This window comes from Arvicanthis niloticus, chromosome 24 (assembly GCF_011762505.2).
Source record: "Arvicanthis niloticus isolate mArvNil1 chromosome 24, mArvNil1.pat.X, whole genome shotgun sequence".
Lineage (NCBI taxonomy): Eukaryota > Metazoa > Chordata > Mammalia > Rodentia > Muridae > Arvicanthis > Arvicanthis niloticus.
In genome coordinates this window covers 5,610,769-5,635,282 of record NC_133432.1, presented here as the reverse complement: position 1 = coordinate 5,635,282, position 24,514 = coordinate 5,610,769, and the positions used below count along the sequence as shown (strand labels likewise).

At 47.7% G+C, this 24,514-nt stretch overlaps 1 protein-coding gene across 1 annotated transcript; it reads right to left on the bottom strand.

The window, feature by feature from the left end:
- Positions 1–7,515: 7,515 nt before the first annotated feature.
- Positions 7,516–22,771, bottom strand: LOC143437607 (2'-5'-oligoadenylate synthase-like protein 2). The gene is made up of 6 exons (XM_076922498.1): positions 22,326–22,771; positions 20,373–20,661; positions 18,994–19,169; positions 13,814–14,055; positions 12,670–12,811; positions 7,516–9,189 (listed from the first exon to the last, which is right to left on the bottom strand). The coding sequence occupies exons 1-6, from the start codon at positions 22,521–22,523 to the stop codon at positions 8,716–8,718; spliced, it is 1,521 nt and encodes a 506-aa protein (XP_076778613.1). The 5' UTR covers positions 22,524–22,771; the 3' UTR covers positions 7,516–8,715.
- Positions 22,772–24,514: the final 1,743 nt, after the last annotated feature.

Here is a 24,514-nt window from a genome sequence, read left to right as displayed (position 1 = left end):
ATCTTTCTAGAAGTGGAGGCGTCATCTTCCCATCCCCTGGATCAGGGTGTGGCCATGTGTCTTGTGTTGACCGTCATCAAATGTGATGTAGGCGGAGACTTTAAGAGCTGAGTGCATCTTGGGCCTTCCCTTTCTCTAGCTCCTCTCGGAACCCGTGACCCTGTGAGCAAGCTCAGGTCACCTCACTGGCTACTGAGGAGCCAGAGTGAAAGCATGCAGGTGTTGTTGCCGAAGGGCATGGTAATAACACGGAGAGTATTATTACCTCCATGCAGAGAGAGTTTCCTATACCCCCATCCCAAAATTATGGGCTCCAGTGGAGCAAAGGCCTTTGCCAAACCCCTCCCAGAAAAGAGCCAACAAATATGGAGGGGCAGCTTAGGTCATGAGGAAAGTGTAGTCAAGCTCTGAAGGAAATGTTGGGGTCCTCGGGTCTCTCCTCCCCCAGCCCCACCCCTGGGCGTCAGATCATCCACCGCCTGTTCTCTTATCAAAGCTCCTGCGGCCCGATGTTCCTGCCCCGCCTCCTCATCGGTGCCGTCCCAGCCCTACTTCTGCAGCTATCTGGGTCAATTGCCAGCCTCGGGACTGGGGCCTTTCTGGACCTGGACCTCCAGCTTTGGTGAGCTAGGTCAGAGCAGACAGACCTTTCAGTCCTGAGTCAGTAAAGGAGCGGCTCAAGGTGACTTAGTATAGCTATGTGGCATAAGCAACGGGAAGACACTTGAGTGTCATTTGGACTGCAGAACCCACGGGGCAGTTGTCTGCTCATCTAAAGTATAGGGTGTCCAGATAGCAGACATATTGTCCTCCCGCCTCCTCCATGTGAGTGTGAGTATGTGTGTGTGTGTGTGTGAATGTGTGTATGTATGTGTATTTATGTGTGTGTAAGTGTGTGTATGTGTCAGTGTGTGTATGTATGTGTGTGTGTATGTATATGTGTGTGAATATGTGTATAAGTGTGTGTATTGAGAGTGTGTGAGAGTGAATGTGTGTATGTGTGAGTGTATGTGTGAATGTGTGAGTGTATGTGTGTGAGGGTGTATGTGTATATGTGTGTGTATGTGTGAGTGTGTCTATATATGTATGTGTGTATTGTGTGTATGTGTGAGAGTGTAGGTGTGTGTTTATGAGTGTGTGTCAGTGTGTGAGAATGTGTATATGTGTGTGTATGTGAGTGTGTCTATATATGTATGTGTGTATTGTGAGTGTGTATGTGTGAGAGTGTAGGTGTGTGTTTATGAGTGTGTGAGAATGTGTATATGTGTGTATGTATGTGTATTTATGTGTGTGTGTGGGTGTGTGTATGTGTCAGTGTGTGTATATGTATATGTGTGTGAATATGTGTATGAGTATATATGTGAGAGTATGTGAGTGAATGTGTATATGTGTGAGTGTATGTGTATGTGTGAATGTGTGAGTGTGTCTTTGTATGTATGTGTGTATTGTGAGTGTGTGTATGTATGAGTGTCAGTGTGTGTTTTTGAGTGTGTGTATATATGAGAGTATGAGAGTATGTGTGTGAGTATATGTGAGTGTATGTGTATATGTGTGAATCTATGTGTGTGTGGGTGTGTGTGAGTGTGTGTGAGTGACTATGAGTATGAGAGTGAGTGTGTGTGTGAGTGTGTAACTGTGAATAGGAGAGTGTATGTGAGTATGTGTGTGTATGTGTGAGTGTATGTATGTGTGTGTGTAACTGTGAGTATGAGAGTGTGGGTGTGAGGAAGTCAGAGAATAACTTGAGATGTTCTCACTTTTCACCTTGTTTTAGGTGGAACATTTTGTAACAGGCCCTTAGCATAACTGACTCCATGATGGAAGTTCCACTCAGGGGTAAAACTCAGCACGTCGGCAGCACCACCTGCCAAAATAAAAACAAAGACCTGATCCATCTGAGTCCATTGTTCTGGGAAAGTCCCTAAGTGTGCAAACCTTGCTTTTTGGCTTCTGGCTGCTAGTTCTAATTGCCGTATATTAACCCAGGATACAAGTTTTGTGCTTAAAAGATAACCCTGGAAAAGGCTCAGGGCTACACTGTGGTCCTGAACACCTAGTGTGGACACTGGCCAGCTGGATACCCCACGACAGTGTCTCTTTTGTGTGCACATTTGTGTATGTGGAGCTAACTGGCCTGGGCCTGCCACCTCCTCACAGAAGCACTAGCATGTCGACACTTGTACTTAGTGTGTCCAGCTTTTACACGTACTGAAAGGACCAAAAGTCTCCCTGTCAGGCCTTCCCAGCAAGTGCTCCCTCATGGAGCCATCTCCTCAGTCCTGTTATTTCTGCGCATATCTGAAAGGGTAATTTCGAGAGTGATTGTCCCTCACCCATGTGTGTAATTAACTGATTTGTCATAAGCCCAGGTAGAGGAAAGGGGGATTTTGCTGGTGAATGTTGTCTCCTTTGGTGCTGATACAGTCACTTTCCTCTCCGCTCCACAGTTTCAGTTCTCAGCTCTCAGGAGTTACACCTCAGGTTCCCTCAATGCCAAACCTCAGACTAAATCCTAGCAATGCTTTCCCTGGGTCTTTATTGTGCAGCCTCTATAATCATGTGACCGTGTGATCATGTGATCATGTGAGCTAGTTCTCAAAACACTCCTTTTCCCTTACCCATTTCCTTTCCATTAGTCCTGTTTCTCCAGAGAATCCTGGCTAACTGCCAAGGATTAATTTGTTTGTTCCTTTGGGTTTCTCTGTGTAGCCCTGGCTGTCCTGAAACTCACTCTGTAGACCAGGCTGGCCTCGAACTCAGAAATCCGCCTGCCTCTGCCTTCCAAGTGCTGGGATTAAAGGCCTGTGCCACCACTGCCCGGCAAGATAAGCATCTTAAATAAACTCTAGCCTAGGCTGGCCTCAAACTCACTATATATGCAGCCCAGGCTATTCTGAAATTCATGGTAATTCTGCCTCAGACTCCTGAGCTCTGGGGTTGCAGACGTGAGCCATCTCCTGGTCTTAACTTAGTTTTACTCAAACTGTATCCATTTAGGGTTCTGTTGCTTGTAGGCCTAAGGACCCTAAGATGGATACCCTTGGTTGTCAATGTGGCTAGCTCTAGAATCGACTAAAAGGCAAGCCACTGGGCATTCTTGTAAGGGGCTTTCTTTAAAATCAAGTCATTTGAATAGGGACAACCCATCCAAAACGTAAGTGACTTGTTCTGGTGTCAGCCCAGATTGAAGGACATGGGAGAAGAAATCTGTATTCTGCCCAATTGCCCTTCCTCTAGGAAGTCCGGCTGTCCTGCCAATGGGGCACTTCTCACTGATATTAGAACCAATGTCTTTGGGATTCCTACATAGGCTGATGACCAGCAGCTATCCAGGAACCCTCCAGGCCTTTGCTGACAGAGAGCCAGCCTTGGACCAAGGCAGGCACTGGAGTGGACCTTGGATGCTGATTCTCTCTCCCACAATGCTCCAGCCATCCCAAGAGGAAAGAGTGATGGGCTTCGGGGAAGGAGTGGCGAGTGCCTAGAACTCGGTGGACTTGTGGAAGCCTGAAGAAATCAGAGCTCTCGCCGGGCAGTGGTGGCGCACGCCTTTAATCCCAGCACTTGGGAGGCAGAGGCAGGCGGATTTCTGAGTTCGAGGCCAGCCTGGGCTACACAGAGAAACCCTGTCTCAAAAAACCAAAAAAAAAAAAAAAAAAAAAAAAAAAAAAGAAAGAAATCAGAGCTCTCGGATTCTTGGCCTCTCCAGTGTGAGGCAGCCATAGCCGGACAACCTGGACCACACCCTAAACCACTCTAATAAATCCCCCTTTAATATCTGTAGTCTATTTGTTTTTCTGTTCCTTTAGGGAACCTTGACTGATAGAGATTTTATTTTGTTTTGTTTTGGTTTTTCGAGACAGGGTTTCTCTGTGTAGCCCTGGCTGTCCTGGAACTCACTCTGTAGACCAGGCTGGCCTCGAACTCAGAAATCCACCTGCCTCTGCCTCCCAAGTGCTGGGATTAAAGGTGTGCGCCACCACTGCCCAGCAACTGATAGAGACTCTTAAAGGAACAAACGGACAGCGAGCACAGGTGACCAGGAAACTGGAGGGTTCCCCCAGGGGGTGGGGCCCTGGCTGGGGAGAAAGGGAAGTAAGCCTGGGTGTAGAGGACATGGAGGGCTCACTGCTCAAGGTCCTTCCTCCTTGGACGTGTAGCCTTTCCTTCCTCAGTCTAGATTAAAGTCACTGGCTTCCCCTAACGGCATCAGGCTCTTACGAGCTCTGAATTCCTCTGCCTCCCACAAGTCCAGTGAGCCCCAGCACGCTCCACTCCTTCCCTGAGGTTCAACCCTCTTTTTTCCTCTTGGGATGGCTGGAGCGTCGTGGGAGAGAGCGGTCAGCAGCCAAGGTCCACCCCAATGCCAGGGCCGTTTGTTTGCAGAAGGTTTTGCGGGTGCCTCCTCCATCTTTTCCGTCTAGTGTGAAGCAGTGGGCGGGGCTCTGAGGATGGCTCAGTGGGCGGAAGTGTTGCCTGGTGGCCTGAGTTCGGGTCCCTAGAACACACGAACACACGTGAAAGAGCAGTGTAGTTGCACAAGCTCTTTAATCCCAGAGTGACCACCCCAGAGGGACGTGGAGGCGGGACACTCTCCAGAAGCCCACAGCCCAGTCAGCCTGGCGTGTGTGGTGGTGAGGGATCCTGTCTCCCAAAGTGGAAAGGTAAGGGCTGGCACAGCAAGTCATGGCGTTCCAGAGGGGAACAAACACATATGCGTGCGCATGCGTACACACACACACACTCACTGACTCACACACACATGCACCATACCATGCACACACATATGAATACCCTCACACGCATATCATATGCACACATATGCAAACCTTCACACACATATTACACACATACATCATATACATATGCATGCTCTCACATACATACACATCATACATACACACCTTACACAAGCACACACATCATATACACACGTCATATACACACATCATATACATACACCATACATACACCATACATACATACCATACACACATCATTCACACACATCATACACACACATCATATACACATATTATGTACACACAAACACACACACACACACAAAACACTCTTCCTCCCTGCTAAAAAAAAAAAAAAAAAAGAGCCAAAATAAGCAAGCAAAACAGGAGAGACTCCTCTTCTAGGAATTCTGGACCCAACAGACAAATATAAATTTAAAGGCAAACATGCAAATTTATGCACAAGATGCAAATGAACTCCACTGCCAGAACTTAATCGCATGGTCACACTCCAGCAAGGAAGACAGGGAAGTGTAGTTTTTACCCTTTAACAATGTATCTACCTTAAAGTTGTGTTACTGGGAAGGAAGGAGAGGTAGAAAGGCGATGGAGAGAAACCGAAACTGCCGTCTCATCTTTCCTTTTGTGGTTTGGCTCCAGCACAGAAGCAAATGTAAATCTGCTGAGTCAGAGAGGATGCAGCTCTTACAGCTTCTTCCACTCCCGGCCAGGATGTGAAAGGGAAACTCAGAGCAAAAAGAAAAGCAATTCGTGACAACTGCTGGCCATTAGATTCACTAATTTTTATTTTTTTAATTGTCTGTGATGTATATAGGTGTTTGCCTGTGTATATGTGTTTTTATATGTGCCATGTGTGTATGCCATATGTGTATGTTATGTGTGTATATATATGTGTGTATATATGTGTGTGCATGTGTGTATGTGTTTATGTCTTTGTTTGTGTATATGTATGTATGTGCTGTGTGTGTGTATGTGTTTATGTATATGTTTATATGTTTGTAGTGTGTGTGTGTGCATTCTCAGAAGCTAGAAAAGGTTACTGTTGGGTTCCCTGGAATTGGAGTTGCAGGCAGCTGTGAACTGCCAAGTATGGGTGCTGGGAATCAAATTTGAGTCCCCTACAAGAGCAGTGTGTGCTCTCAGTGTCTGGGTCACCTCTTCCATCCCTTGTCCTGGGCAGGAGGAAGAATATACATCAGGACTGAGGGAGAGATCACATTCACACCAAACAACAGATCTCATGCAAGAGATTTGGGATGGGAGGTGGGGGCCTCCTGGGAGTGGGAATGAGACAGAGAGGGATGGAGGAAGAGAGAAAGACAGAGACACAGAGAGAGACACACAGAGAGACAGAGAGAGACAGAAAGAGACAGAGACACAGAGACACATACAGAGAGACACAGAGAGACAGAGAGACATAGAGACAGACACAGAGAGATAGATATCCACGATGGGGGGACTTTTTGTGGCATTTGGTGGCTGGTGATGATGTGGCTGCTGGGGGTGGGGGTGGGGGCAAGCCAATCAAACTATGAATGCTAAAGACTGGTGACTATTTCTTGAGCCTTTCCTGTGTACTAGGACCAGCACACATCACATGTCACTTATGTGACTCCAACAACAGGCTTAGATTGGTAACTGTTGTCCTATTTGTTAGGAACCAGGTGTGCCCTACCCTCAGCCCCCCCCCCCCCCCCCAGCAGTGAGGTACCAGACGGAGTCTGTCCAGGAGACACAGGAAAGCCTGGACATTTGGCCAAGGGCCTGTCCTGATTCCTCTCCCTCTGAACATAAATTCCTATATTCTTTTTGTTTGTTTGGTTTTGGTTTTTCGAGACAGGGTTTCTCTGTGTAGCCCTGGCTGTCCTGGAACTCACTCTGTAGACCAGGCTGGCCTCGAACTCAGAAATCCTCCTGCCTCTGCCTCCCAAGTGCTGGGATTAAAGGCGTGCACCACCACTGCCCGGCTAATACATTCTAAGCTTTTTTTTTCCATAGCTGTAAAATGTCGAAGGGCTGTTATTTCTACAAGTTCATCCAACCCCAAGGCAGCTGTGAAGAGAGTCATATGGTGTTGTCTGTGAGACTTTTTGGTGTAACGTTCACACAAGTGCATGCATGCGATTCTGCATGTATGGAGGGGCCGATACATAAACTGAAGCGAGCTAAGGAAACAGAAGGTCGGAGGGCAGAAAAGATGCCCACTTTGATTCACTCAGGGATGTGAAAGGTGAAAGGGCACAAGGAGAATCTGGGAGGGAAGAGGACAACCAAGTCCCGCAGCCTCTCTCCCCGGGCTCCAGTGTGCTTCAGCTTCCTCTCTTGCAGTTCGTGGCTCTATTCCGTGGGCTAATGGCTCTCTTTCTGTGTTTACGTAAGGGCTTGACATGGATCTATTCTTGGCTGTTTAGTTTCTTTCAATCCCGACCATACCAGAACTTTACCGGACCCCACTCTCCAAGACTGAGATCTGTGATTGGCTAACGGTAGCCAATGGATGGACTCTAACCTTATCACCTTCCACCAAGTAGATTTAGACAGAAAGAGGCCATGGCTACTACCCACCGGCTTGAGGTTTGTATAGCTGACTTGGGGCCATCTTCAGAAAATGACATGTGGGTCAGGGGCACCTGAAAGTATGTGGACTACCGAAATGGCATCAGGCCTGATCAAGACAACATCGAAGGATTCAAAGCCATTCGTTTGGTTCTCTTCTTTATTTAATAAGCACATGTCAAACATTGATACCGGATTGGTACCTGTTGGCTCCTTGCAGCCAGCAGGTCCAGGTGAGAGGAGAGAGGTCCCAGTCCGGCCGGGTCGCTCTGGGGCTGAGCGGGATGGCGCGTGTTGACGGCCCAAAAGAAACACACCCGGAGTCTTGTCGAAGCAGGAACTCAACTTTAATGTAGCAACCTCTTGTTTATATAAACTCAGAGCATAGGGATGAGGGGTTTTAGAGGGGTGAGATGACATAGGGGTGGGTAAGGTGACGGAGGGTATGAGGTGACTGACAGGGCCAATGGCAAAGCACTATATCACCAACAGCTGAGCAGAGGCAGGGCTAAATAGGTCCTGTTAAGTCATGGGTCTCAAAATGTGAGCCAGGCTCAGGTTTGTCTTTAAGGCCCAAACCAGGGTCAAAATGGGGCCCAACAGGTACCATTCTATATTACAAGGCCTAAGGCATTAAAAACAATCAAGACTGATTAGACGAGGGAGATAGATCTAACAAAACAGCATGATTAAGGTCCCATGGACGTTCACAGGAGTCTAACGTGGATGAAGGAAGAGGGTGGGAACATAAGATGACTTGGCCTCTGTATGGGCCAGATAGTAGTTGGTTTCAAACATGAGCATGCAGGACGACGTGGAAGGTTTGTTAAGACAGGGACTACTGAGTCCCAGTGGAATATCTGGCTCGGGTTAGTTTTCCCTTCTAAGAGGTTTCTGGAGAAGCGAGGGACCTGTCAATCTGGGGTCTGCTCTTTGAGATTCGGTGACTTACAGAAAGACAGAAACACAGGCTGGGGGGGGGGGGGGGCGGGGAAGGATGGTTGAGGCAGAGTGATGGAAGTATGACTCGGCCCTGCCCTCGGTGCGACTTCCACTCAGTGTGACCTGCACTCGTTGTGACTGGGGCCTCAGTACTTGTGCTCAGTGTGACTCAGCACTCGGTGTGACTTGGTCCTCGGTATTTGGTGTGACTCGACGCTCCGTGTGAGTTGAGTGTTTAGAGTGGGGGTGGGGGACTAGGAAGGGCTCAGCTTGATTGTATTAAAGACCCTGACTATTAGGGAAAGAAACTCGAGCTTCATTCTGTATTATGGGAAAACACAGGAGGGTTTTAAGCAAGAGGAGATGTTGATATTTAAGCTATAGAAAGGACAGGTTGAGGTCTAGGGATGAGGTGGGGAGCCATAGATTATAGGCACTGACATGAGCAGCCAGATTAGCTCACTCTACTGAGCTCGATGGTGTCACAGTCTTTGATCTCAAGCTCCGCCAGGCCATCGTCATCTTCCAGCTCCTCATCCCCCCACAGTAGCACCTGATCCTCAGTACAAGGGCCTCCGGCATCTTCGATTTTCTCTTTCAGGTCTAAGATCGTATTATCAGGGTGGATGGCAAAAGGCTTGCTCTGGCCACCGGGATACTTCACAAAGACCAGGATCTCAGGAGGGAAGGTCTCCAGCACCCGGATGTTCACCTTAGAGAATATCCCATAATCCGACAGGGTCTTCCGGCTGCTAAGCAGCTGCCTCTCCCCTCTCGGTTCCTGGAAGGAGATGCGTAGCTCCCCGCAGAGGTTCAATTCCCTCCTGATCTCTGCTTTCATCTTCCTGATGGGGCTGTAGGGGTTCGTCCAGAGCGTCCAGTCTTCCATTTCCGTTTGCTTCACTGTCACCTGAATGTCCCTCGCTCGCTGCAAGAGAGAGGAGAGAAAGGGCAAATGTGCGGTAAGAACTGTCTGTTGTCTACGAAGCTTCTTCCTTCTAACTCCTGGTATAGTTTATCATCTACTAAGGTTATAGCTGCATAAGACGCTCGGCTACCCGAGGTTCAGAGGACCACTAACTCACACCGTGCCCCTCACCCAGACCACAGCTAGAACTGGATTCTGAACGATACTCTCCCTGTGTGGAATTATTCAGAATCCTCACCCATCACGGGGACACAACAATGTTGTCCTTAAGGGAGCCTAGAGATTACAGTGATGTAATTTAATGTGTCTAGCTTTAGGAGAGGGTTGTCCAAGGGTGATCACCATTACGCCAAAAGTCTGGACGTATCCTAAAAATTCTGCCTCGGGGTACTGGTTCTAGACATGAAAATACGTCACAGAATTCTGACATATTTGCTGAAAAGATGGCTTGGATCTGGAATGGTTTCCTGGTAGGTTAAAGGAGATGTCCCTCATAGTCTTGGGCATTTGAACACACGGTCTTCAGTTGGTAGAATTGTTGGAGGAAGACTAGAAAGTGTGGCCTTGCAGGAGGATACTAGTATATCATCGGGGGCAAGTTTTGGGATTTCAAAAGCCCACAACATTCCAAGGCCACTGTTTTGTCTTCCTGCTTGCCACTGAGGATGTCAGCTCCAGCCACCATGCTGGCCTGCAACCGTACTTCCCTGCCACGATGAAAGACTCTCATCTCTGTGGAACTGCAAGCAAAAAATGAACCCTTCCTTCTGTAAGTCGCCTTGGTCATGATGTTTTGTCACAACCACGGACATGTTGAGGTTCTGTCTTTTACTGTCTACTGTAATGCAAAGTGTAGCCCTCAAGACCTGGAATCTGCAGGTAGCCCCTGGGACCCTGTCCCCAAGTTAATTCTGATTGGTGAATAAAGATACTGACAGCCAATAGCTGGGCAGAAGAGACACAGGTCCAGGTTTCAGTGCTTGGAGAGAGAGAGAGAGAGAGAGAGAGAGAGAGAGAGAGAGAGAGAGAGAGAGGAAGAAGAAGAAGAAGAAGAAGAAGAAGAAGAAGAAGAAGAAGAAGAAGAAGAAGAAGGAAGAAGAAGGAGGAGGAGGAGGAGGAGGAGGAGGAGGAGGAGGAGGAGGAAGAGAAGGAGGAGGAGGAGGAAGAGGAGGAGGAGGAGGAAGAGGAGGAGGAGGAGAAGGAAGAAGAGGAGGAGGAGGAAGAGGAGGAGGAGGAGAAGGAGGAAGAGGAGGAGGAGGAGAAGGAAGAAGAGGAGGAGGAGGAGGAAGAGGAGGAAGAGGAAGAGGGAAAGTAGGGAGAGGGAGAAGAGGGGGAAGCTACCATGGAAGAAGAACGTGCAGGAAGGAGAGCCGCCATGGACTCACAGCCAAGAGAACATGGCCCAGAGGGCTGTCCAGTTGGGTTAAGGGCAGCTCAGGTAGTAAATAGTGATAACTCAGGTTTAGCAATAAGAAAGTAGACTCTAACAGCATGGAGGGTAGGCAGCTGCCCAGCTATTATGCTGCCTAAGGCATATTAAAAATATAAAGGCTGCATGTGTCCTCCATCCAGGAAATAAACAGTCTAAGGCAGGAAGAAGCCCCGGGCCGGGGTTTAGTTTTCTACCACACAGAGAAGTAACAGGAACAGGTGTCCTTCTCCTATCTGTTGAGCACAGTCTTGACATTGGTCCTTGGAGCCCACACCGTCCACACACCCCCAGGTGATGCTCAGAAGTGCCCTGACTTGTTCTCCATGGTGGTACCTTCTGTTTTGTTTCAGTGACTAGGGAATTGTCTGTCAAGATAATTTAGTAACGGAATAACCCACTGAACAATAGCTTCAGTGAAGTGACAACACGCCGAGGGACAGCACATACTTCTCCGTGCACGCGGTATTTACTGAGGGGAGGTAAGGAGGTTGACAGCGGGTGCTCGGGAGATGGAGTTTCTGAGAAACTGGGGGGTTGAGATGGAGGGAGATTGTAGTGGTTTGAATAAAAATGGTCCCCATAGGACCATAGGGAATGGTTGTAGTAGGTGTGTCCTTGCTGGAGTGGGTGTGTCCTTGCTGGAGTGGGTGTGTCCTTGCTGGAGTGGGTGTGTCCTTGCTGGAGTGGGTGTGTCCTTGCTGGAGTGGGTGTGTCCTTGCTGGAGTGGGTGTGTCCTTGCTGGAGTGGGTGTGTCCTTGCTGGAGTGGGTGTGTCCTTGCTGGAGTGGGTGTGTCCTTGCTGGAGTGGGTGTGTCCTTGCTGGAGTGGGTGTGTCCTTGCTGGAGTGGGTGTGTCCTTGCTGGAGTGGGTGTGTCCTTGCTGGAGTGGGTGTGTCCTTGCTGGAGTGGGTGTGTCCTTGCTGGAGTGGGTGTGTCCTTGCTGAAGTGGGTGTGGCCCTGCTGGAGGAAGTGGATCACTTTGGAGGTGGGCTTTAAGGTCTCAGAAACTCAAACCAGTTCTTTGCCTCCTGCCTTTGGATCAAGCTGTAGAACTCTCAGCTCCTCCTGCACCATGCCTGCCTGCACACTGCCATGCTTCTCGCCATGATGATACTGGACTGAACCTCTGAACCTGTAAGCCAGCCCCAGTGAAATGCTTTCCGTTTTAAGAGCTGCCGTGGTCATGGTGTCTGTTCACAGCAATAGAAACCCTAACTGAGACAAGAGTCTTAGGTAGGTTTTTTTTTTTTTTTTTTTTTTTTTTAATTTTATTTTTTCTTGCTTCCCAAGAGTCCTTTGGTTTTTTGGGACATTCTCAGTTATCAACACTTGATGGCCAGATGGCAGGTCCCTGTCTGACCCTATCTGTCTGCCTTGCTTCCTTTGCTGTGAGGCCATCTTTGAGGACAAATTCCAACTTTTCCTGCAGAAGATAAACAGTGGGTCAAGGGGCAGGGTTTATGTGGGTTTAGCAGGTTGGAGAGGCAGCTTCCTGGGGAACCCTTAAGTCCAATCCTTGGGTCCAAACATTGGATTCTGACTTTACACTCAGATCCAAGAGAGTGGTAGCCTATGGGAGCACGGCTGTAGCTGGCTTACTGTCTGCAATGGGTTGTGGAAGACTCACTTAATTTTTTTTTTTTTTTCGGAGCTGAGGACCGAACCCAGGACCATCAGCAAGTGCTTACTACTGAGCTAAATCCCCAACCCCGACTCACTTAATTTTTAAAAAACATACTACGCTTACTATTTAAATAGTGAGAAACTACACTTTGATGACCCACCAAATGGGAAACGATTACTCTAGGGGAGACCCAGCTAGAGGTGAGCAAATTCTTCGACTCTGTCTCTGAGGTGACTATAGTACAGGGCAGATTGCCCGCCCATTTTACAGATGGATGAACTGAGACCTGGGTGCTTATAGATAGAAACTAGGCTGGCAATACCTAAATATGTGGCCCTGTGATGGGACTTCTGGGTGCTGTGGGGAGAGTTGCCCGTGGCCCCAGTGCGTGTTAGTGTGAGTTCTGACTAGGAGATAGTATAGTACCTGTACATTCCAGCTCCTTCTGGGGTCTGCAGTCAGGCAACAGACCTGATGCAGGCAGTAAGCAGCTTCTGTGGCCACCAGGTCCCATCCGTTTCTCCTCCCTAGGTTGTTGTTGGGGTCAGCTGGGTCTAGGATAATGGGCCTGGGGGAGAAAATGGCGGCAGATCTCCGTGAGAGTCAGGATACTGGCTCTGACACTCATCTCTGTGGAACCATAGAGCGTGTTATAAGAGCAAATTGTCATGGGATGTTTAAGGTCCCTAAAAGCTGGCTCTGGAGGCGGGGTCGCCCCTCCACAACCCCCACCATTTCAGACCCAAACACAGATCTCAAACTTTTCTTCCAAGACTCCAAGTCCATGGTCACCATGTCACTGGCATCCTCACAGTCCCACCCACTTCCCCAAAGAGGCTATTGTTTTCTCTCATGCTACACTGGGAACAGAAAGCTGGAAGCACAGTCATGGGTCAGACATGGGGAGCTGCATCCTTGGAGAGAAAGATCAACTGGGAACCCCAGCTGACTGCTTCAACTTCCCCAGTTGACCCCTGAAGGGTGTTGGGGGCGGGGGCGGGGCCAGGGCGGAGCGGGGTGGAAGCTGCTGCTCTCCTTCTGAGGCTACTCAATTGTCTCTGCTTGATTTCCTTTATCTCTCCCATATACTCCATAATTAACTCTCTCATTTAAAACTGAAGGTTTGGCCAACAGAGAGCATTCTTCAGAAGGCCCAGAATGGGGGTGGAGGGGGCGTTGGGGCGGGGTAGGAACCTTTCCGTAGGAGCAACTTCTGCAAGCAAAACCCTTCCGTTAGGATTGGAGATACAGCCTCAGCAAGCTCCCGAGAATGACTCTCTGAGGTTTTGCTTGACATATGCTTTCTTATACTGGAAATTAGGTGTCTAGAGGAGAAGGCTAGAACCATTGCAACCTTGAAGTGATAAACCCGGACTTAACGGGAAGATCCTGGGTAGGGAAGGGTTGCACTGCTCACAGACAGAGACCTTGGTGACGGCCATACTTGAAGTCTCTTCACCAATGGATATTTTCAAGTGCAAAAGCCTTCTGAGTCCCTTCATTTTTCCAAGCCACGCCAGTCAGGGATTCTAGTCCTCAGAGCCATAAATGACGTGGTTGATAGACTCACCGGTCTCCCTTCAACTGTTTCTTCAGGAAGTTCCTGACGACCTCGTTTTGGAAATCATAGTACTTGGTCCAGTAGATGCAGATGTCTTGATAGTCCCTGAGGAGGTCTATCACGGCTACAAACCCTTCGTCCAGATCGAAGCTATCACTGCTATTTGTACCCATTTCCCAGGCGTAGATGGTTAGCAGCTCTAGTGCATATTTTGAGGGCAATTGTGCCCTTCCATATTTATATCTGAGGTACTGGAGAAGTGTGTGGGGGGGGATGGCGGAGAGGAAGGAAGGGAAGGAGAGAGAGAGAGAGAGCACTTGATTTGATTAATGCTCTAAGAATTTTCAGATTCCCTTATTCCTTTACGTGATACAGCCAGGAAATGGTCCGTCTAGACGGACTGATGGCGTGTGGTTTCCTTGAGGGCCATCCGCTTATCAACCCATGATTTCCAGTTAGAATGGAGAAGGCAATGGGATATATTTGAAATTCTATACCTGTATACAATATCTTTTGACCATATCCACTGTCCCCCCATCCCCTCCTCCTCCACCCGTCTTCTTCCCCTCCTCCTTTTTTCCTTCTCTTCATACCCCATGGGGTTCATTTGGAGCTGCCCTTATGTGCATGGATGTAGGGGCATCCCCCAGAGCGTGGGCATCTGTCAGGAGCCACACCTCTGAGGAAAATCCCTCTGTCAGCAGCCATCGATGGCCGGTAGCTCTCGGCTCTCCCTCATGGATGCTAAAACACTAACTAGCTTAATCCTGCGTAGGTCTCATGCAGCAAGCTACTGTTGCTGTGGGCTCAGGGGCAGTGAGACCGTCACGTCCATAAGACACTATTTTGTAGCCGTCCTCCCTGTCACCGGCGCTTAGACTCTTTCTACCTCCTTTCCCACAATGTTTGCCCAGCCTCGTAGACAGGGGTGATGGAGAAGGCTCACTGGGGCTGACCGCTCCACTGTCACCTGCTCTCTACCACCTAGACATGAGTCAGTGCACTGGGGAGGGGGAAGGGGTGGTTCTCTGCCAAGAACATAGAGATGCACTAACCTGTGCATTGAATATGAGAATCTAGAAGACAATTTGATGCCATGTCCACTGAGCGAAACAACGTTACTAGATGATAGTTAAAACCCTGGTGATTTTTAGTTTTTTAGATGGAGTCTGGATGTGTAGCCCAGGCTAGCCTGAAACTTGCAGTTCTTCTGCCTCAGCTGTATCCAATCCCACAGGTGGTGGGAATACGGGTATGTCCACCATGCCTGGCTCCCAGTGATGTGTGTGTGTGTGTGTGTGTGTGTGTGTGTGAGAGAGAGAGAGAGAGAGAGAGAGAGAGAGAGAGAGAGAGAGAGAGAGAGAGAGGAGAGATGTGGGTACTTGCTGTAGTGGGATAATTTCCTGCTACTACTGCTACATCATTTGCAATAAGCATGGTGGTTGGGGAGGAGCTAATGTGGGAGGAGCTAATGTGGGAGGAGCTAGAAGAAAAAGGAGAGAAGTAGCAGCCATGGAGAACTACGGATGGATCAAGAGCAGTCCTGGGTAACAATTTATATCTAAGGTTAGATTGGGTAACAACTGTAATTATGTGGGCATCTTGTTAGTTGAGCATTTCCAAATATATAAATATTGGATAATCTTTTTTTTTTTCTTGGTTTTTCAAGACAGGGTTTCTCTGTATAGCCCTGGCTGTCCTGGAACTCACTCTGTAGACCAGGCTGGCCTCCAACTCAGAAATCCACCTGCCTCTGCCTCCCAAGTGCTGGGATTAAAGGCGTGCGCCACCACCGCCCAGCCATATTGGATAATCTTTAAGCATTAAGAGTCTTATTTCTACTGGGTACTGCGGACATAGTGGGATGGTCTGGGCTCAGCCAAGCATTGTGGGCAGCGTGGTGGATTGGCAGAGCCAGCCACCATGCTGGTGTCTCGTGGGTGCCAGGGCCGGTGTTTCTAGATAGCTGGAGCCGCTGTCCAGAGTTGGAGCCACAGGAAAATGGTGGCTGTCTGGGAATAGCCTGGACCAGGCACCTTTTATTAAAAATTACCCGCAACAACTTGCCACTCAAGTGTGGGTCACAGGCCAACCTTGGCTGTCAGTCCTCACCTTCTACCTGGAAGTAGCAGTGTTTGGCGTAAGAATAAACAAGAGTCAAGAGCTGAGGAAGTGGCTTAACGGTTGGATGCTCATCCGGCCTGCCCAAGGCCCTGGGTTCAAGCCCTCAGGATTTAAAAAGAAAACCAACCCAGTATAACAGAATAGACCGCTCGGAATTAGTACCCATTAGGTTTGTGGATTTAATAGTTTCAACAAAGCTAATATTTTAGTTCAGTTAGAAAAAAATGCATAATTCAAGACGTGATGGACAACTTGTTAGTTATTTGGGAGGAAATAAAGGTGTTGCCAAAGTCACATCATATACAAGAAGAAGTTAAAAATGGAATTTAGTGTATACTAAGCATATTATAAGAAAAATTAGGTGGTTATAAATTCCCCTTCCTCAAACACACACACACATGCACACACACACATTCACACACACGCTCACACACACATGTTCACACACATGCACACACATGCACACACACATTCACACACACACTCACACACACATGTTCACACACATTCACACACATGCACACACACACATTCACACACATGCACACACATGCACACACACACATTCACACACATGCACACACACACATGTTCACACACACTCACACACACATGTTCACACACATGCACACACATGCACACACACACATGTTCACACACACTCACACACACATGTTCACACACATGCACACACATGCACACACACACACGCTCACACACACATGTTCACACACATGCACACACACACATTCACACACACACTCACACACACATGTTCACACACATGCACACACATGCACACACACATTCACACACATGCACACACACACATGCACACACACACTCACACACACATGTTCACACACATGCACACACATGCACACACACACATTCACACACACGCTCACACACACATGTTCACACACATGCACACACATGCACACACACACATTCACACACACACTCACACACACATGTTCACACACATGCACACACATGCACACACACACATTCACACACATGCACACACATGCACACACACACATTCACACACATGCACACACACACTAAGTCCAATTGGCACTTCCCTTATGAGCACAGATACAGCTTATTTTCACACGGATATGCACACATGCATACACACAAAAATTTTTACCTTCATTTTTATACATTTTTGATGCTGTTTGAAGTGTGGGGGGGAGAGAGAGAGAGAGAGAGAAGGTTCAGATAAGTAAAATCTGTTAGAGAACATCAGGAATATTTATGTACTGAAATCTGAGCCAGGGAGGTGGCTCAGCGGGTAAAAGATCCCTAGAAGTCACATAATGATGTGGATGTCATGCCTGCCTATAATTCCAGTGCTCGGGAGGCAGAGTCAGGCACTCCCCAGAGAAAGCTAGCTAGCTAGACAGCCATGTAGAAAACTCTACAGTCTAAGGCCAACTGAAAGACCCTGTCCTAGGATTTATGGAGGAGATTGAGGAAGACAACCATCCTGAGACCTACACACAGACACACAGACACACATATACATACACACTATACACATAATTTGCTAAAAAAAAAAGAAAGAAAGAAAGAAAGAAAGAAAGAAAGAAAGAAATCACTATGTTCTTAAATTATGTGTATCCATGTGTCTGTTTATGTGCATGGGAAGGCAATGCAAGTAGAGGCCAGAAGAGGGCGCTGGATTCCTTGGAGCTGGAGTGATGATGGTTGAGCTGCCCAAGGTGGGTCTGGTGCAAGAGCAGTGGGTGCTCTTAACTGCTGAGCCATCCCTCCAGTCCACTGCTGGCAGAGATGGCCTACTTAGAGCCAGGTGACCGGTGGGGCGATGAAAATGTTGGGAAACATTTCCTGATGGGAAGGGCAGTAAATACCTACCTGTAGCTCAGGAGGTCTTACAGTTGATGGGAGAAAAGACAGGAAAGTGTGCTGATCAAGGTCAGCTGGTATGTGTGTTTAAAGGATGGAGCAAAACCGCAGTGAGATAGCATGACTCCTGCTACCTAACATCCCGGTGTGGGCTGTGTGAATGCAGATGAAGATAAAACATGGAAGAAAAGCCACTGCCCGGGAGACCATGTGTGAATCTCTCTCCTCCTTCCTTAGGCATTTTTTGACTTTTTTTTTTTTTTTTTTTTTTTTTTTTTTTTTTTTTTTTTTTTTTTTTTTTTTTTTATGAGCCCTTTGCAATTGACAGATAACTAGAAATACTAAACTGAAGAAGCATTTTCTGGGACTGCTTACGAGCACAGATTCTAGAGTCAGGCACCCTTGTTCAAATCTCAGCTCTACCTGTTATCTGTCGGCCTCAATTTTCTCATCTCCAGGATGGTGGCAGGGATACATGCCATTAGACACAGCCGGAAAGGGGGAGGGAGGATGGGATAGGGGGGTTCTGGAGGGGAAACCGGGAAAGGGGATAACATTCGAAATGTAAATAAATAAAATATGTAAATCAAATAAAAATGTAAATAAATAAAATCCAATTAAAAAAAGAAAGCTCAAAAAAAAAAAAAAAAGAAAGAAAGAAAGAAAAGAAAAAAGAAAGGAAGGAAGGGAAGAAGAAAGAAAGAAAGAAACAAAACAGCCGGAAAGACTAAATGGAGAGATGGCTGCTGTGGCTTGTACAGCCTAGATCACACGACCTAATTAGTCTGTCACATTGGTTGCTTTATTATTGCTATAAAAGGCCACACATATGAGGCTTATCAAAGGCATGTCTGTTCTCATATGAGTGAGCACTTAATCGCCCTTGGGGAAGGTGTCACCGGAAGCACGTGGCTCTAAGCAAGATGCAAACACTCTCACCAGCAGGGATGCTGGGCTCTTATGTGGTCCAGTGCTCGGGCAAGTCACTCACTGTTTATCCTGGCCTCTCACTCACTTCTTGTATCCCCACTCCATCTCTCTTGCTGTTGCCGAGGACTGAACCCACGGCCTTAAGCATCCCAAGCAAGCAACTTGCCGACAAGCCACCCCCCCCCCCCCCCCCCCCAGTTTCTCAAAGACCGCTGGGATGTGCGCGCGCACCCTCTCCTCCGCCTCCTCTCAGCTCTTACCTTCAGGTACCAGAACTTCACCAACCGTAGGAGGTTCTTCAGTTTAACAGGGCGGCTTTTCACAAAATGTCTCTGTAACTCTGTGAAGCTTGGCGAGAAGTCGCCAGGGTAGCCCTTACTTCTTATCAGAGTCTCATAGATTTTTGGTGCTGGTTTCTCGTCTCTGGAAATAGGTCCTGAGAAGAGAGGCTTTTCTGGTCAGCAAACTCTACCTTTTGAGATGGGAAAGACAGGAAATCTCCCTCCCCTCCTTCATCCCTTTTCATCTACCCCTTCCTCCCTTCCGTCCTCTATTTATTTATTTATTTATTTATTTAATAAATATATGCGAGTACACTGCCACTGTCTTCAGATACACCAGAAGAGGATATCGGACCCCATTACAGATGGTTGTGAGCCACCATGTGGTTGCTGGGAATTGAACCCAGAACCTCTGGAAGAGCAGTCAGTGCTCTTAACTGCTGAGCCATCTCTCCAGCCCCTTCTTTTCTTCCTTGACAGGGTCTCTCTGCGATGGATCCCAAGCAGCCATTAGATTTGTGGTCTGCCCGCCTCAGCTTCCTGAGTCCTGGGATCACAGTCATCTTTCTCTAACCTTTCCTTTCCCACCCACCACCGTCATCCAAAACTGAATCAACAGAGGCCGGGATAGTACTGTAGATCTTCAGGTTCATGAAATCCTTAGATCAGCTCCACAAAGGAGGGAAACTTCAAGGCAGCCATGGGAATTGTAGTTCATATGTGGACAAATATTTTCAGTTCTGATGACTCGACTTTAAACATTAGCCTATGTAATATGTCAGCATGCCCGATTTGGACATGCTAAGTTGTTGGCCCGAGGGGAGTACAAGTTGTAAAATAGGAAGATATGAGAGCCTTGTATCTATCTATCTATCTATCTATCTATCTGTCTATCTATCTATCTGCTTATTTATTTACTTACTTACGTTTTGAGACAGGGTTCTCTGTGTAGCCCTGACTGTCCTGGAATTTGCTCTGTACTTCAGGCTGGCCTCGAACTCACAACCTGCCTCCCAAGTGCTTGCTCCATCACCACCCAGCTTGAGAGCCTTGTTTTAAAGGTGATTCAAATACAGTTCCGACTGACCCCAAAGACCTTGGAATGTTTGCCTGACCTGGTGCTTTCCAGAGGATGGGCAGGAATTCATTATTTATGGTGGCTTCTTCCTCCCTATGCAACCCCAGGACATGGGAACCTATGCAAGGATATTTATGGAAGTCTGTCCATCTTCACGGTACAGCTCCAGACCCACCTACCTACCTACAGAGCAGTCTCCACTGGTTTCTATTTTCTCTAACCTCTCCCAGAAGAAGACTCCAGAATCATTTCTTTAAAGTCAAACTACTACTGGATTTACCCAAAGCATCGTAAGCCGGAAGAATATCCATCAAAATAATGCCATCAGTCTTTCTGGACTGGATCTTTAGCGTGAGGGAGCGAGGGGTCCTGTTGCCCTCTTTGTGTTTAAAGACAGTGATATTGTAAGCCAGGCTTCTGCTACAACTTATCAGTTTCTTCTTAATGAAGTCGATGATGGCCTCCCGGTTTCTCGCCTGCTGTTTGAAACTGGAAAAGCAGTTTAGGAACAGAATCATGTCTTGGTCAGATCTGTGGTTCAGCGTTGTCCCCTTTCCAGAGGAGCCTCCCTGTAGAAGGTGACAGTGGCAAAGTTACCTCTCCTGAGCTTTGGTGCTTTGAAGTTGAGAGTTAAGCCAGACCCATTCATGGTACGTTTTCTATACAGTTCTTTAAAGAAGCCTTTCCTGTGGGCATTATGGGTTGGGCATCCCTGGTCCAAAACAGACAGACCCAAGTGCTCTAAACTCTCAAAAGGAAACAGTAGCAACAATTGTGTGTGTGTGTGTGTGTGTGTGTGTGTGTCCCGTTTGCCTGCATGTACACATACACCATAGGTCTGTCCTCAGAGGCTAGAACTGGAGCTAGTTACAGATGGTTGTGAGTCACCATACTAGGCAAAGAACATACCAACCTCAGAACTACCTCCCTGGCCCAAAACAAATGATTGTTTGAAAAAAGCTATAATGAAACAAAATACTTTGTTTAATAGTGGAAAAACAAAACCAAAGACAATGCAAGAGTGTGAACCTCAACTCCTCCTTTTGTCCCCCTAGGCAATGTCTCACTATGCAGTCACTTGCTATGTAGCCCAGGCTAGACAGTCTTAAACTGGTAATCCCCCTGCCTGAACCTCCTCCTGACTGCTGGGGTTACAGGTGAAGGCCACCACGACCAGCTCTTGACTTCCTTTTTTGTTGTTTCCTTCTGGTCCCGGAAGCCAAGAGCTGCTACAGATCTAGACCTAGGTCAGTCAGAGGTTTGTAGGAGCCAGAATACAAAAGGGGCAAATTGTATCTTTTGCAGCCACTGTGGGAGCTTCAATTTCTGTCTTGAAACCTGTTTTGCTAAGAACGCTCTCTGATCTCTGGTTTTGAATGTCTGTCTAGATTCTTCTTAGTCAAAAGCTCTTTCTCTCCAGTCTTAACCTCTGCCGCCTTGGCTCAGAGTTACTGACTTGTGCAGGTGAATGTATGATGTCATTCATTTTAGCAAAATAAACAACATTTACAACTCTGATCCCAACCATCTCGATTGGAGGGGATGGGCTGTAATCTTGTGCTTTTCTGGGAGAAACAGAGTTTCATAAATAGACACAGAATTACTTACACAGGCAGCCCTTAGAATTGCAATAGTTTACCAAGTACTGTCTTGTTGGTAATCTCTAACATGACCAATAGCACTAACTTAGAGAACAATAGGTTTCCTTTTAACTTCAGAAGAAAAGTGGTAGTCTTTCTTTCCTTCCCTACCCTTCCCTTCCCCTTCTTTTCTATCCTCCAGACAGGGTTTCTCTATGCAGCCCTGGCTGTCCTGGAACTCACTCTGTAGATCAGGCTGGCCTCGAACTCAGAAATTTGCCTGCCTCTGCCTCTCTAGTGATGAGATTAAAGGCATACAGGACCACACACACCTGGCAAAGTAGTATCTCTTAAGCAGGAAGCAAAGGCACACATTTTCTGGAATCTGGCGAGTATGGTCTTTTCAGAAATCAGAATCCCAAATGATCACCACCACTTCTGTCCTTCAGCTTTGCAAGGCTAATTTTATGCACAGAAACATTTTCTATGCCTTATCCCATGTACTGCTTCTACTAAACCCATCTCAAGAAGAAGAGGAGGAGGAGGAGGAAGAAGACGACACAGGCTCACAGGGGTGAAATGGCCCAACCTCTCAAGGTCACAAGCCCCATAGGGCAGAGGTGAGATTTGAACCCAGAACCCTGTGCACTCACCTTCACTACTTTAAGCACCCGGACTTCTTGGTCCAGGAGCAGCTCATCACGGAAGCACTGTTCCTGAAAGAACCTCTCGATTCTATTCCAGGCATCCTGCCCTTCTTCTTTCCAGTCCCTCTGGGGCTGAAGGCTGTGTTCCAGGAAGCGGTCTAGACTGTGCCCAGGGGTCGCATACAGGTCGCAGAATGGATCCATCTCAGCTGGATCAGCCTGTCCCCTGGATTGAATCCTCTGTGCTTCTCAGCTCTGCCGGAAGAAGCTTCCTGCTGCCTTCTCTGGAGAAGGAGACAGTGGGATGGAGAAAGTAGCCTCTGCTTCCAAGGAGGAGCACTCTGCCCCTCCCTCCTGGGCTGCAGCAGGGGAAACTGGAAGCAGAAACCAAGCTTTGAGGAGAATAGAAAGTGAAACCCAGTTTTTCTTCCAGGTAGAAAGGAAGAAAGGAAGAGTGCAGAAGGAGTCTCCCCACAGGCTGGACAAGGTTCAGCAGTTTCAATGGCAGCCTTTTGGCCACATAATCTCATCTGCCCAGTGATCTGGCAGAGGCAAATGCATTTATTTTGTTCTTAATCACTCATAGTGTCTCCGTTACTAATAGAGTCTTGAGGGACAGGGTTAGGCTAGGTTATACCCGATTATGCCGGGGGGGGGGGGGGGAGTCATCACACAACACGCACACTCCATGTTTCTAACTCCCGACCTCAGGCAGTCTTCCCAAGGCTGCTCAGCTGTGCTTGTATCTTAGCTGAAGGCCAGGTTCAGGGTCAGAGTCTCCGGCTGCAGGACCCATTGAGGTGATGTTTCTCTGATGTCTACCGAAGTCCCAAAGATGTGAAGAGCAGAGGATTGCGCTTGGTCTCTGTTTATGTACGGTCAAGTGGACAATGGTTCTTTCCTCAGGAAGTTTTCTGTCTGGCTCTCTTCAGTTGAGTGATGTCTCCGGGTTCTGGTTATCAGGTGCAGCCTTGGGTGTAGAGTCCGGTTCCTGACTAGGTTATTTTTTCGTGTCTAAAAGGCATTTTTTGCTATGCTCACCCCTAATAGTAACTCTTATATGACAGTACCCAGTAAATACATGTATATATCTTGTCTTGGGTAGGGTATCTATCTCTGCTATAAATACTGTGTCCCAAAAGCAATCTGGGGAGGAAAGTTTTTTGGTTTTTTTTTGGTTTTGTTTTTGTTTTTTTTTAATTGTATCTTAGAGATTGTCCACCATGCAGGGAAGTCAGGGCAGGAACTCACCAAGTCAGGGACAGAGGCCACAGATGAGTGCATGGTGCTTACTGGTTTGCTCCTCATGGCGTGCTCAGTCTGCTTTTTCCATACACCCCAGGACCACCAGCCCAGGGTTGACATGACCCATAATGGGCGGGACCCAGGACCCTCCCCCCATCAATCACTAATTAAGCAAATGCCCCTAAAGGCTAGTTTTATGGAAACATTTTCTCAACTGAGATTCTCTCATCTCAGATGAAGGTAGCTTGAGTTGAGGCAGGAGATGCTTGCTTGAGACTGATGCTATAATCTTACGAAATACGAACCACACGAAGTAACATGTTAACTCTCCCGCCCGCCCATGTAAAGGTGGATGGCCACTGGGGTCAAGTAGACCATGTGACCATGTCAACGGGGGGGGGGGCACTGAGTTGCAACAAAGCTCCAGAGACATTGAGGAAGGAGACCTCTGCTTGTGGGTCCCAGGTGCCAAGCCTCAGGTATAAGATGATGGTGTAAGCTCCCAGAGGTCAGATGAGGGTACCCGATCCCCTGGGACTGGAACAGTTGTATGGACAGTTGTAATTTATTATGTGGGTGATGGGAATCAAACCTGGCTTCTCTGGGAAGAGCAGCCAGAGCTCTTAACCACTGAGCCATCTCTCCAGTACCTTCTGCTATTAAATTGGCTCCTTTGATTGGCTCATTTGGGATGGGTTGGCTGGACCTGCGTCACATATTGTGACTGCCAGCTTCGCTGACAGTTACCATGTCATTTCAGTGAAAGGTGTCCATGGTTTTAATGGGTGCAGAGGAGGGTGTTTCTTCCGTACAGTGTGTGTACAGTCCAATAATTTCCTGAGCCTAATTTCCCTGATGTGATTTTAACACACCCATGGGCCCCTACAGCCTCAGTTCCATCCCCACCCCCTAATAAATTTATAAGTTGGCTCCCTGGGAATTAGGCAGTC